At 38.9% G+C, this 13921-nt stretch overlaps 2 protein-coding genes and 1 long non-coding RNA gene across 3 annotated transcripts; all 3 read right to left on the bottom strand.

The window, feature by feature from the left end:
• Positions 1–136: 136 nt before the first annotated feature.
• On the bottom strand, positions 137–2118 carry LOC107598606 (uncharacterized). Its single transcript, XR_001610580.1, has 2 exons — positions 1962–2118; positions 137–876 (listed from the first exon to the last, which is right to left on the bottom strand). It is a non-coding gene; the product is annotated as an uncharacterized lncRNA (long non-coding RNA).
• A 278-nt stretch (positions 2119–2396) lies between these two features.
• LOC107598647 (1-phosphatidylinositol 4,5-bisphosphate phosphodiesterase epsilon-1-like) lies at positions 2397–8099 on the bottom strand. The gene is made up of 8 exons (XM_016290039.1): positions 7769–8099; positions 5827–5990; positions 5490–5751; positions 4758–4876; positions 4130–4258; positions 3608–3799; positions 2723–2884; positions 2397–2636 (listed from the first exon to the last, which is right to left on the bottom strand). Exons 1-8 carry the CDS (start codon positions 8040–8042, stop codon positions 2397–2399), a joined length of 1542 nt encoding a protein of 513 aa, XP_016145525.1. The 5' UTR covers positions 8043–8099.
• Positions 8100–8987: 888 nt separating this feature from the next.
• On the bottom strand, positions 8988–13913 carry LOC107598646 (1-phosphatidylinositol 4,5-bisphosphate phosphodiesterase epsilon-1-like). The gene is made up of 7 exons (XM_016290038.1): positions 13863–13913; positions 13661–13777; positions 13390–13548; positions 11932–12061; positions 11672–11713; positions 9651–9760; positions 8988–9558 (listed from the first exon to the last, which is right to left on the bottom strand). Exons 1-7 carry the CDS (start codon positions 13911–13913, stop codon positions 9391–9393), a joined length of 777 nt encoding a protein of 258 aa, XP_016145524.1. The 3' UTR covers positions 8988–9390.
• Between the last annotated feature and the right edge of the window lie 8 nt (positions 13914–13921).

The following is a 13921-nucleotide window of genomic DNA, read 5'->3' as shown; positions in this document are numbered from 1 at the left end:
ATAAAAAAAATTACGAGCTATAATAAAATGAAATAAATCAGTAACGCATAAAAAAAACATTTAAAAGTGACGTTTCTTCAAATGCTTGTTTTTGTAATACTGTAAATAGATTCGAGGCAGTTTACAGAAAAGTTACTTTTTTTTTTGCTGTTGGTCATTAAAATGCAGTGCAGGACGTGTGCAATGAAAGCCATCAAATTAAATTAGCTGCTAAAACATGCCAAACAAATCTGCCTTGCATCTTTCTAAACACCTTGTGCACCTTTGCTGTGAACTCGATCGCCATATTTACATTCATAAAAGTAATCCTAAAGTTTGGAAGTCAATCATTTTGCTTCTAAAAAAACAAAACAGGATAGTGTTACACTAACGTGCTGGGAGCATTATGCTGCTTGATTTCATTTCAGCAAATCCAAAAAAAGGGATGTAAATAAAGTACTAAAAAAGCTTTCAAAATAGCTGGATTTCAAGGTAATGTGCAAAACCACAAATAAAACATGAAATGCATACAGATGCATTCACTTACAGTACTGTTAAAAAAGGAAAAGAAGTATAGAAGTGAGGAGAAACTGCCTTCATCTGACATCCGGAAACATGCTGAAGTGACTGAAGCGTCCTCAACCCATCAGCAAGCCCAGTTCACTCAGACCATCGTGTTCTGCACGGGACGAGCTCCAGCGGCCGTCAGGCTGCACTGTATCGCACTCACGTGAGAGGAGTGAACACTAGAGGTGCTGCTCTGGGTCTGGACTCACTTATGCAGCTTCCAGTTCCACAGCAGCGGGAGGGTCCAGGGGGACGGGGCAGGGGCCCGATCGCTCCGAGAACCCAAGCGTCCCTCGGCCATCCAGGCCTTCAGCCCCATCGACAGAGACCCTGAGAAGAGACACACCATGGGAACACTCACAACGAGCCTGAATTTTATTTCTGACACAGAGTGAATGTGTTTGGAGGGGTTTCATTCCTCCAGGCTTCAGTATCAGTTGACATGAATCAAAGTGAGGCTGTGAGGAACAGACATGCAGTATTTTCAGATGTTGTACTTAAGCTCCTAAGGTTGTCTAATTTTCATGAGCTGCAAGTTTAACAGGCTTATATTCATTTGCAGCAAATTGTATACGGTGTCGACCCTGATTGAGGTCTATTAAATATTACATGCCATTAATCATTTTTTTCATTGATAGTAAAGACATGGTACACTGTTAATTAATAACATTAGTTAATGACAGATAAAGAACAGCAAACATCAACAAGCAGTCACCTCAGCATCTGCGATACCATACAAAATCTAACCTCGACTAAATCATACATAGGAACAGTTCACCCAAAAATGTTCCAATTCTTCATGGGAACAGGTTTAGAATATAGAATTAAATATAGAAAAAATTGAATTCCATCACTCGCTCACCAGTGGATCCTCTGCAGTGAATGGGTGCCGTCAGAATGAGAGTCCTAACGGCTGATAAAAACATCACAATAATCCACTAGTAATTAACATCCTGTGAAACCAAAAGCTCTATGTTTGTAAGAAACAAATCCTTCATCGTTTTAACTTTAAACTGGCCAAAATACAAGTCCATAACGTCCAGTGAAAATATTCATCCCCTTACATCAAGATCCACCAACATATTTTAGAAATGTTTCGGACTGTTTGGGCTTTTCTTACTGATGAATTTGTTTCTTACAAACACACAGATTTCTCTTTACAAGATGTTAATTGCTGGACTGGAGTGGGGTGGATTATTGTGATGTTTTTATCAGCTGTTTGGACTCTCATTCTGACGGCACCCATTCACTGAAGAGGATCCACTGGTGAACAAGTGATGCAATGCTACATTCACAAAATCAATTGCATGGATGAGTACATTTTCATCAAATTTTCATTTTTGGACACCAGTTGAATGTGTCCAAGTAAGCAATCAGACTGACTATGTAATATGTTGTGTGTTAGTGTCTAGTACCTCGTGAGAGCTCCATGCACTGCACACACACACACACTGCAGAGCGCTCCTTCACTCCGAGGCCTCAGGCAGAGGCACCATACTGGGACATGCAGCCTTCTCTTCCTTACTGTGTGTCGACTCGTGAGCCGCTGAACCGTTCGTGTTCACAGTCAAGCTCCGAGTGACACTGAAGACTGGAGTAACGATGCTGAAAATTCAGCTTTGATCACAGGAATACATTTCACTTGACATTTTTTTCACATAGAAAACAGTTCTTTTAAGTTGTAGTAATATTTCACTATCACTATGAATATTTCAATATTACTGTGTTCACTGTATATTCGAGCAAATAAATGCAGCCTTGGCGAGCATAACAGATTTTGGGGAAAAAAATGTTTGAATGATAGTGTTACTTCAGTTTGGGGATAAATATGCATAAGTAATGTATTCTTTTCAGATCTCACATGAATAAGTGTTTACCTGCTCCTTGAGCTTGAGGATGAACTTCCCAGCTCCCTTCCAGCGGCTCTGAGCCTGGAACACACACTCGTGGTCCTGCAGCACACGCTGGCACGGTTTAGCCGAGGAGGATTTCTTTCCAGCTGCGTCTTTAGTGACCTCCTCCATCAGGACGTAGTCACATGGGTTAGGGTTGCTCAGGATGCTCAGAGAGTACTTGGCTTTGCTCAGAGTCTACAACAGACCACAGCGGCTTACATTTTCTGATATTAACATGACAGGGATGAGATCTGTGAGTGAAGCTGCGGTGATCTTCTGACCTGCTGGATGATGTCCTGGGCGGTGCTGTAACGCGGGGCTTTGATGACCGTGTGAGGCTGCTCAGGAGAAACATCATGAACCTGCACGAGGAACGTGTCGTCCTCTCCGCTGCTCACCTCCTCCACCCCCTCCATCACTGTGTTCTTCTCACTGATGTTCTGCTATCAGCCAGCAGGGGGAGCAACAGATCAAGCATTAGATGGTGGATGAATAAACAAAAGTAATGGGTGTGGATCTTTTATGAAGCCTGTATGAGTCACTGCTGTTATGTTGTCCAAAAGATATTGGAAATCATTCTGAGTTATTTTTGGGTCCGTTTTAATCCGTTTGTGTCACGTCGCTGCGGGCTTCTGATATAAAACTTGGAATATCTCATCAGATTCTTCACGTTTTCAACAACAACAACAAATGTTTTCTTGGGAACACTTTTAATTGGTAACCAGTTAACAGTTTTTAGTTTACTTTCCATCTTGTCAGTCTTTATATCCTATTAACAATCAAGTCGTTTACGCAAAAACTGTTTTCAACATAAAATAATAAATGTGTCGTGAGCAGCAAATCAGCATATTAGAATGATTTCTGAAGGATCATGTGACACTGAAGACTGGAGTAATGATGCATTGCATCACAGGAATAAATTACATTTTAAAATATTAAAATAGTTCATTTAAATAGTAAAAAGAATTCACAAAATGACTGTTTTTACTGCATTTCTATTATTAAAATAAATGCAGCCTTGGTGAGCATAAGAGGCTTCTGCAATCTTACCAACCCAAAACTTTTCAGTGGTTCTTTATTCCTCTTTCAAAAGTTATAAAATCGAAAAGGTACTGCATAACAGGACTGACCCTTAGAGATGGAATGAAATGAAAGCAAGCACAAACCTCTTCCTTGGTTTTCAGGTACATTCTGCCCACATATCCTTCCTCCGGCTGCCAGCTGTGAGTAACTCTCAGGAGCCGCTCGTCATTCGTTAGGGGGCGCTGCTGAGGCGCTTTCTTCGACTCGCTCTTCTCCTTGCACAGAGGCATTTTCTCCTCCATCAGGAAGTAGTCGAAGGAGGTAGTCGGAAACAACTGGCAAGAAAGAGACGCGTGTTTATGTGCTGAGGAATGATGAAAATGTGAAGCACTGCTTGTTCCTAACGAGAGAACGGATGACAATCATTCTCCACGAGGAGGACTGTTTGGCAACCGGATGAACTTCCAGGGTTAATCCGAAACATCATTTCAGAACTCATAAAAACAACTTCTCAAGATTTCCAAGAGAACGCCGAACACATAGAGTGCTTCCACTGCTTCATCTACAGTAGTTGCACCCTGTGTTTTGGGTTCATCGCACTTGACAGTGTTCTGGTGTGTGCTAGCCTGTCTAAACTGTCTCGGTTCTGTTGCGTTGACACTTACAGAGTCCAGGAGCTGCTTGGTCGTGGTGTATTCATTAACGCAGATTACGGTGAAGGGTTCGGGGCCTGGAACTCCATGCACTGTCACTTTGTGCTGCTGGGCGGCGCGTCTTTCCTCCGTGCTGAACAGCTGAGAGAACAACAAAACGACAACAGTTTAATTGTTACTTGCCGTTTCTTTCGAATTATTTGTGACATTTACCAGCAATTTCTGAAAGAAAATAGTCTCAAAGCCATTTTTCCAATGTACAGATGGATCCAAACATTAATTTTCCCCTGGAACTGTTTTCACTCAGTATTTTTCCAGTTTGAATGGGCATGGCCCTTCTGTATACAGTAGCTGTCTATGCCTTTATGATTTCCTGTTTTTAATGAAACTATGCTGCACTGGGACGACAGGGACAGAGGGACAGGAATGCAGCACATTCCAGAGTTTTAAAAACATCAGAAATATTCGCACAATGTTTTCTCAAACATGCTGGCCACTCCCCTATGTGACTGTAAGGCACATACAGAGGAATCATGAATGTAAACACTTTGATTTCTGCTGTCTAGTTCCACTAGTACTGCATGTAACAAATATCTGCCTGAGATCCAGACAGCTGTGTGGTTTATGAATGCGGTCTCACCACAGACGCAGGCAGTGGTCCTCCGGTGGGGCTCTCCTCCATCCTGCGGCTGAAGATGAACAGACTAGAGATCTCCAGAGAATCGTTGTGCAGGTTCCTCAGCTGCAGGTGTCTGTAGCCTGGAATAATTCACAGAAACCAAACAAAATATCAGACAATGTTTTACTCATCAATTAAATTAAGAAACAGGGGGAAAAAAAGAAAAAAAAAAGGATTCAATACAGTAAATGATCAAATGGAGTAATCTGAAGGCACAAATGATCATCCAACAATTGTTGACAGACAACAGACAGTAAAAAAGTAACAATTTTTTTTTATATTTTATAATATGTGACCCTGGACCACAAAACCAGTCATAAGGGTCAATTTTTTTGAAATTGAGATTTATACACCATCTTCATCATCATCTTAAGCTTTCCATTGAAGTATGGTTTGTTAGGATAGGACAATATTTGGCCGAGATATAACTATTTGAATATCTGGAATCTGAGGGTGCAAAAAAAAAAATCAAAATATTGAGAAAATCACCTTTAAAGTTGTCCAAATGAAGTTCTTAGCAATGCATATTACTAATCATTTAAAACATTTTTAAAAATCTATAGGTGACCTCCAACTTTTGAACGGTAGGCTAGTGTACAGTATGTAAAATGTAGATTCTGAAGATTATCTATAAAGCATGCTGCAGTGATAGATCAATAATCAGTACAGAAGCAATCACACAATGCTCTTTACCTGGTTTGAGGGTTTTGAGGGGCAGTATCCGCTGAGCAGTGACCTGTGAGCTGTTGTTCTCCACGACAGCGATGCGCAGAAATGCCATATCCTCAAAGTGCACGTGGAACTGGAAGTGCTCGTTCCACATGGGATTGAGTGTGTTGCGGTGAATGGGCTTGGTGCGGAAATGGCAGCTGTCTGCCGCCATGCCCAACACCTCCACTTCCACACAGGGACTGCCGCTTGAGTTCCCTGGACACACGTTTTGTCCTGATAAAATCTGTGCACACAATAATTAATGTCTGTTAGATAAGCTTAGAGTAGTCATAACGCTAAACAAATGTGGGATACTTACAGTGAGAGTGTAAAGCGTGGGGGTCATGTTCTCCAGGTCTCGATCCAGAGGGTAAAATTGCTGATAGAGAGGGCAGCTTCGCTCCCACAGGACCGGAGGCTTCAGCACATAACCACAGTGACCATTAGCCTCGAACAGAGCTGCGTTCAGCTGCATGGGCAGGTCTAGAGGAGAAAATACCAGCCACATCCAATTAGTTTCTCACAAAATTGACTGAATTCTTGAAATGTGACCCTGGACCACAAAACCAGTCATAAGGGTAAATTTTTTGACATTGAGATTTATACATCACCTGAAAGCTGAATAAATAAGCTTTCCATTGATGCATGGTTTGTTAGGCATATGACAATATTTGGCCGAGATACAACTATTTGAAAATCTGGAATCTGAGGGTACAAATAAATCTAAATGTTGAGAAAATCGCCTTTTTAGTTGATCAAATGAAGTTCAGTGATATTACGCAGCACCTGAAAATAGTCCCCAGCTAGGTAACTTCCAATAAGCCTATTTTCAGGCGATGCGTAATATCATTGTGCCTGCTGTACCCATGTTACGGCAGTAAAGTTCCTTGATTATTACGCCGGAATGAGAGTATAGTTCCTAGCCATATCGGCCGAGAAAATCGCAACTTTTCATTTTCCGTCGGTCTTAGTACACGATGTAACAACAGAAGAGTCAAGTTTTAAATAGGAAAAATATAGAAACTCTTTGGTCATTTTTGAGCGAGATGCTAACGGTCTAATCAGATTCAATGATCTATGCTAAGCTACAGCTAAAAGTGCTACCACCAGACCCGGAGATCAGCTGAATGGATTCGAAAACGGTAAAACTCAACTGTTTAACTCTAGGGGAGTTGGAAAATGAGCCTATTTTCTAAAATAGTGGAGTGTTCCTTTAAGACTGGTTTTGTGGTCCAGGGTCACAAATAATCCTGTTAGAATAATGCTCATCATCACATTTGAATATATGTATATATAGTTGATTTACATGGGATTACAGATTTCAATTTAAAGGTAGTAAATAAAAAATACACTCCACAAAAAAATACATGCGTATCATCTAGTGAAATGGTATATGAAATAAATGTAAAATATTGTTTAAAATAAAATGCTGTTTTCCTGAAATACTACAAAACAAATGGTTATATTTAATAATTGATGTATCATTTATTGGTTTAACTTAAATAAAACAGTGCATTTAATGAACGATCTCTTAAGGCAAGACATTCCAGGTGAATGAGGTAAAAATGTAACATATCACCATACTTCCCCAGCTGATTAATTAAGAATTGCAAAAAAAATTGTATAACACGTTTTCTTAAATGTTGTTTAAACGTGAAAATGAGGCATTATCTAATTAAATATGCACAAATTTAAAGTCCGGTGCAAAATTCTTGTTTCATTTTGGTGACATATCAGTCAAAGGTTTTTATAAAGGAGATTTCAGGTATCTCTGTTTATTACACCATAAATTAGAAATATGGTTAACAGCCCCAGGGGGGGAAATCACTATGTGATATAAGTCAGTCAAATGATATGAACAAACCCCTCTGTGAAAATCTTCAAAATATAGATAGGTACGTAAGTGCTGCTGAAGTGGAGATTTCTGGCCCAGTGCAATCATTTTGAGAAAACAGCCTTTAAAAAATGCAGCGGAAATGACGCAAATACAGTAGTGGATCAAAACCTCTCATCAAAGTTGTCCTAAAACCAAAACAATATCTGTTCTTGTCTTTTTTGATTGACTTCAAATGTTGACTAATGTAGATAAAGTCCAATAAAATAAACCCTTAAAAGTGTATTTTGGATGCTTTCTGTTCCACTAGTCTGACAACTTCAGGAAAACACACTATAAAAATGGCCTGACTGATCAGCATGGTCAATATATCAGTCTATAAACACTGGTTTAATTCCTGTCCTGAGCAGGAGATCACGCTCTTTACCGTCGGTCTGATAGTTGAGGGCGACCAGCTGGATTCCGTGCAGCCAGAAGATGAGAGGATTGGGGTTGGCGGAGTCGATGCGTGTGGCTGCAGGGTACGTGCGGAGCAGCTGGCAGCTGGTGTGCTGGATGAGTTTCTGGGAGTAGCGGCGACACAGACGCTTTGCAGCGTTCTCATTGACAGAGGAGATGTGGTAGCATTTGGGTGTGCGGATGATGGAGCTGAGAGAGGTGCTCGGGCTCAGCGTTAGTGATGTTTGTTCCTCCCAGTTCATTCGAATGCCCTCCAGACTGGCTGCAGAAGAAACAAGAACGCTGATTTGATATTAAGTTGATATTGCAACAAGTGGAAAGGACCTAAAAATGTATTTCAGAGAAACTGTTTAAAAGTGAAACTAAGCAGTATGAGATAGTTAAATATCTTATGTGAGGCTGAGTCACATCTGTAATTTGGCAAACAGGCAAAAGCAGAAACAGAGCATGTTTATAGAAGGGGAAAGTCATATCCTTATCACCACTAAGAACACAACAGCAAGCTTTGGAGTTTTGCATGTGGTTGTTCATTTTAAAAATAAAAACATTAAGAAATAAAAAAATATATAGATTAGTTTTATAATTTAAGCTTTATTAATTTAAAAAAACAGATTAAGAAAAATAATGTAATAATTTATAGCGAAACTTTTGATACTGTTTGTTTGTTCAAGGATCGCCTCTGGGACTATTACAGTTTCCAGTAGAGCCAAACACCTGAATCTAATTTGCTCACTCTTATCATCAAATTCAGCAAATTCTACAGCAGTTTACATTAGCCTTGTAGCACAAACATGGAATAGATGAAGTGTTGCTTATCATAAATTTAAACTGTAGTTGAAATGTGTTGATACTTGTAGCCTGTGAGGCTACATTTGTAAAGTAGCTTTCTCAACGCAGTGCAGTCGTCCATTAAGAGGTTGCATCTTACTGTACTTTCGCAAGATAACACATTGGGTCTTTGTCAGTCAGTTGGGAATTGCATGCACAAATCATGTTAGAAGAAAACCACACAGAAAGCGTGTATGTAGTGATGCACTGAAATAAATTTTTCCAAAATGTTATATACCATGATTATATACTCCAAAAATGAAAATATATATATTTTTTTAAATCATTAATCAGTCCATCATATTCAATAATCAAAAACTGACTTGTATAAAAACATTTAAATTGAACATGATGCCATTTTAATATTAACTTTATGAATATATATTATGATTCTACTGCAATTGACGTCTGTAATAAAAGTTTGCTATGGGCATTGAATGGCTTTCCAGATAAATCCAATATTATGTATATTTACAAGCTCTTTTATTTACATCTTTACAGTTATTAATAAGACAGGATTTCAGCAAGTTGTGTTGTTTCTTTCAACAGGCTGTACCTTCTTATATTCATGTAGAGTAGGTTATTGTGATAATTGGATGGGAAGCATGCTATAAATACTGCTTAGTGAAGTTTTGTAAAGTCATGCATCAACTGAAAACAGCATATTGTGTGCACTAAATTGAATTTAGCCAAAATCAAACATTTATTTTCGGCCAAATATTTCAGTACGTCACTAATTGTGTGTCCCAGAGGCAGAGTGAACTACAAACTTTTGTCATTGTGCTTGTATAATAATGAAATAAGATGTAAACCTGGGAATTTGATAGCCTGACAGTAGATGACCAGATCAGAGAGCTCTTGAGCGATCTGTCTGCTCTCCTTCTCATTCTGGGGCAGGTAGAACTCCTCTCCTAGCTCCATGTCAAACAGCTGCAAGGGCGCAGAAGTACAAACATCACAGATCAAGTATGTATTCAGATAGAAAGGAACTCAAATGTTCATCGTTACAGTTCTGTACAGACCTTTCCTTTGCTTCCCGCTTTCTTAAACCGCTTGGGCATCTCATCATTGGACTCATACTGAAGTTTCTCAGTGGATGACTTGCCTTCGGGTTTGTCGTCCAGAATATTGTCTGCAAAAACAAAAAACACAAAGAAACTTCTCTACAAAGACCCAAAGAGAAATTTCTTCAGCCAAAACACATCATGTGACTTACAAAAAAAAAATCCATCTTAACACAAAATAAAACATTTCGCAAAGCACATAAAGGTGAAGCAGTCATATTTGAGAGAAGAAGCCAAGAAAGACTGTGTGACATCAATAGTGTAGTCTGACACTATGTATTTATTCTTAAAGGGATAGTTCATCCAAAACATCGGTCATCATTTACTTACCCTTATGTCAAACATATACTACCTTCTTTCTTTTTTAGAGCACAAGAAAATATATTTTGATGAATGTTGGTAACCACACAGTATTGGTGACCATTGACTTTGTATCATTGTATGGACAAAGAAAAAACACTGAGTCGTTCATCAAAATATGTTCAACAGAAGAAAAGCCAGTCACAGTATTGGAACTACATGCAGTAAATGTAAATGATGACAGATCTTGCAGGTGAACTATCCCTTCAGACTCTGGAAGTAAATGGAAATTGTGTAAATGGCAAAGTTTTTCCACTGTATTGTGATGTATATGCTGGTGATGTAGGGCTGTACTTGATTTTATCCATCGAAAATTGATTGGCTTGGTTGATCAAGTGAGTGACAGGTTAGGAATTATTGTTCCATCTTCATGTTGGATGAGAAGAGATGTCATCGGGAGGGGTAGAGGATGTTAATGCTTTTGATTAAACATTGCATGGGCACATGAATTAAAAAATGGATGTGCATAGAATAAACTAATTATAAACGCTACAATATCCCCTAAAAATTGAAATAAGAATGGTCAATTATGATTTCATGGTAACTTTAAGACTTTGACGCAAAAAGCCCAGTCAGTTTTGTCAATCTTGAGCAATGTTCTGACATCCTCAAAAAGTAACCACATCTAGTGGGCCTTTATTAGACTGTGATCACAGGAGCGGTCATATTCTAGGTGTGCAACCCACAGACACTGTCAGGACATCACTGGAGATTTAGCAAAAAGGCTATTAATTGGTCATCCGCTGATGTCACACGAAGCAATCAAAGATTTCCATTTTACCTTGTAACGAAACAAATCTCGTACAATTTTTGAAATTTGTCTCAGATGGTAAAATCATGGCAAATGCATACTCAGCTTAAGAAAGCAGGTTGAGTGAATGCCCGGCATTCCCCTGACTACACAAACTCATAGCTGAGTCTCTGTGGAAAGCCGTATGGGAAAGAACAAAGTCTCTTTTAACAGAGAGCAGTGCAGGGCCTGAGAAACCAGATGGCTTTGTTTTTCCCCCACCGATGAGCCAGTGCCGCAAGCAAGGTCGAGCCATTTTCAAAACACCAAGGACATGGATGCAAACGGTGAAGCAAGTTTGGGTGGTTCTGTTTATATGCCAACCATACCATCCATCGCTGTACTCAAAAAAACACTGATTTATTTGTGGCAGAAGCAGACAGCACACACCTGATGGCTCTCAGGCATAAGCACCTTTATTCTGCTTTGATTTTCTCTGCTTTGAGTCCAAGCAATCACATCAGAGTCAACACACCAGCAGCATATAGCAGACACACGACATCACGACACGCATTTAACATGGGCAGTTGACATGACATCTACGTCTACTAGTAATTTTTTTACATAAATTTTCATAATTTGTCTGGACAGCAAAGAATACAAATTTTGGCCACAATCGTACAATTGACCAGTGCATCAGTAAACATGTATTATCTAACTCCCAATTTTCACTAATGACTGGTCATATATTTAATTATCTTACAAATTTGAGAAAAAAAAGCCTAATGCAAATGCATAGTTTTTAAACCAAAATTAAAAAAAAAAAAATAATGTTTAAACCATGTGCATGTGTCAACTACCCACATACACTCACACACAATACGTTTACCTTCCTGGCCATAAGAGGCTGTGGAAGCATTGAGGACATCAGCTGAGAAAAAGGAGAAAAAACAAGAGGGAAGAGAATGAAAGAAAGGAGGAGGAGTGGAAAAAGGTCAACATGCTACAAGGTGCCATCGTGAGAACAGTAAAAGATCGTGAGAGGGTTAGTGAACAGATCAGAAAATTCCACTCAATGTTCCAATAATCGCTGTCGATTCGAGTTGAAATAAAGGACACGCTGGCTTGAGTAACGCAAACTATGTTTACCGTCAGACAGTGACTCATAATCATAGTCATACTCGTCTTCCTCCTCCTCTTCTTCATCATTGTTTCCCAGGGATGTTCCGCTGACTGAGCAGTTGTTGGCCTGGGCCTGCATGTGAGCCAGCTGATGTGCCTTTTTGAATAAAGAAAAGTAAATAAAAAGTTCCTAAACTTTTCAACTATTCATTCTTGATTTGTTAAATGGACGTTTCATGGACTCAATAAAATGTGTTGATACTAAAAATGTTGAACAGTTAGTCAAGACCACACTGAAGCTGTGCAGATTTCCACAGAACTGGAAAGTCTGTCATTCACACAATTCCACAAATTCCCTACCCACTTGCATGTTTGTTTCTTAAATATTCTGGTTAATTTGATTGTGCTTTCCAATATGAGTGTAGTACTTCCATCTCAGTTAAGGACATTTTAAAATGTGTAAATGCATTCTGCAGATTTTCCACACAAATCTGTGCAGATCAGTCGACTCAAGTCAAATGTATATGACTATAATGCTTTAATTTTTAGTTTGTTTTAACAATTTTAGCAATTTTAGGGCTGGTTGATTTAGCGATATAATGATCTCTAAATTTAAAACTATGTATAGTGTATTTGTTTTGTGTAGCAGATATATCAGTGTCTCAGGCACAGGCCTTTTCTTAAGTGTAGGAAGAAAAAAAGTTATGAAAAAATCCCCAGATTACAACAGGACCCCAGCTGATGTGCCTTTTTGAATAAAGAAAAGTAAATAAAAAGTTCCTAAACTTTTCAACTATTCATTCTTGATTTGTTAAATGGACGTTTCATGGACTCAATAAAATGTGTTGATACTAAAAATGTTGAACAGTTAGTCAAGACCACACTGAAGCTGTGCAGATTTCCACAGAACTGGAAAGTCTGTCATTCACACAATTCCACAAATTCCCTACCCACTTGCATGTTTGTTTCTTAAATATTCTGGTTAATTTGATTGTGCTTTCCAATATGAGTGTAGTACTTCCATCTCAGTTAAGGACATTTTAAAATGTGTAAATGCATTCTGCAGATTTTCCACACAAATCTGTGCAGATCAGTCGACTCAAGTCAAATGTATATGTCTATAATGCTTTAATTTTTTGTTTGTTTTAACAATTTTAGCAATTTTAGGGCTGGTTGATTTAGCGATATAATGATCTCTAAATTTAAAACTATGTATAGTGTATTTGTTTTGTGTAGCAGATATATCAGTGTCTCAGGCACAGGCCTTTTCTTAAGTGTAGGAAGAAAAAAAGTTATGAAAAAATCCCCAGATTACAACAGGACCTAGCCAAGACATTTAGGCAAAAAAGAAAAAATTAGTTAGCCGAATTTGCCTGATTGTGTGGCTGCTACAATTCGATAAACTGTGTATATAAACCAATCAATAGTCTTGAAATCATTTCTGCATTGTTCCCATTCATCTAGGTATTTGTTTCTCTCATCTACCTTTTGTTTGAGAATGTCCACTGGAGCCTGGTGAGCTTTCAGCTTTTTATTTTTCAGTAGGATCTTCCCTCGGAGCTGCAGGGGAGATGGAAGCAAAGGTTCATCCCCAAAATCCCTCTCAAACAGGAACTTGGTCACCAGCTTCTCACCAAACACTGTCTGAAGAGCAAAATACATAAACAATGTTCACTTTCCACAAGAAACTTCCAAACAAGCAGGTCGAGAACATCTCATGAATTGTGATTTAGCAAAAAAAAAGTCAGGCAGGTACCTTAAAAATCTCAGCCATCTTGCGTTGCTGTAGTAAAGAGCAGTGGTTCTCGATGGACAGAATCACGGGCATCTCTGAGTTCACAAACGCTGAGCGATTAATGGCTTCGACAACATCCTACAGACCACAAGCGCATTTCAGTCAATGGAAAACATACATAAAATCAACAGAAGTCTCTTCATGTACGGATTTCTAAACAGACCTTGAAGGGAATCTTAGTAGTAAGAGTGTGTCCATGGTATATAACAGGCATGCAAAAAA

This window comes from Sinocyclocheilus grahami, unplaced genomic scaffold, assembly GCF_001515645.1.
Source record: "Sinocyclocheilus grahami isolate Dianchi unplaced genomic scaffold, SAMN03320097.WGS_v1.1 scaffold253.1, whole genome shotgun sequence".
In the NCBI taxonomy this organism is placed as follows: domain Eukaryota; kingdom Metazoa; phylum Chordata; class Actinopteri; order Cypriniformes; family Cyprinidae; genus Sinocyclocheilus; species Sinocyclocheilus grahami.
The sequence above is the reverse complement of the archived record's forward strand: the minus strand, read 5'-3'. Positions and strand labels throughout refer to the sequence as shown.

Bases quoted from the DNA above. Each gene is read 5' to 3' on its own strand.
- LOC107598647 (XM_016290039.1), bottom strand. From the start codon at position 8,042: ATGAACTGGGAGGAACAAACATCACTAACGCTGAGCCCGAGCACCTCT. The intron at 3,800-4,129 runs GTAAGTGTCAAC...CTTTCTTGCCAG, and splicing joins CCAAGCAGCTCCTGGACTCT to TTGTTTCCGACTACCTCCTT. The intron at 2,637-2,722 runs GTCAGAAGATCA...GGTCTGTTGTAG, and splicing joins CCCAGGACATCATCCAGCAG to ACTCTGAGCAAAGCCAAGTA.
- LOC107598646 (XM_016290038.1), bottom strand. From the start codon at position 13,913: ATGCCTGTTATATACCATGGACACACTCTTACTACTAAGATTCCCTTC. The intron at 11,714-11,931 runs GTAAACATAGTT...CCTTTTTCTCAG, and splicing joins TTATGAGTCACTGTCTGACG to CTGATGTCCTCAATGCTTCC. The intron at 9,559-9,650 runs GTCTGTACAGAA...GCGCCCTTGCAG, and splicing joins AAGCGGGAAGCAAAGGAAAG to CTGTTTGACATGGAGCTAGG.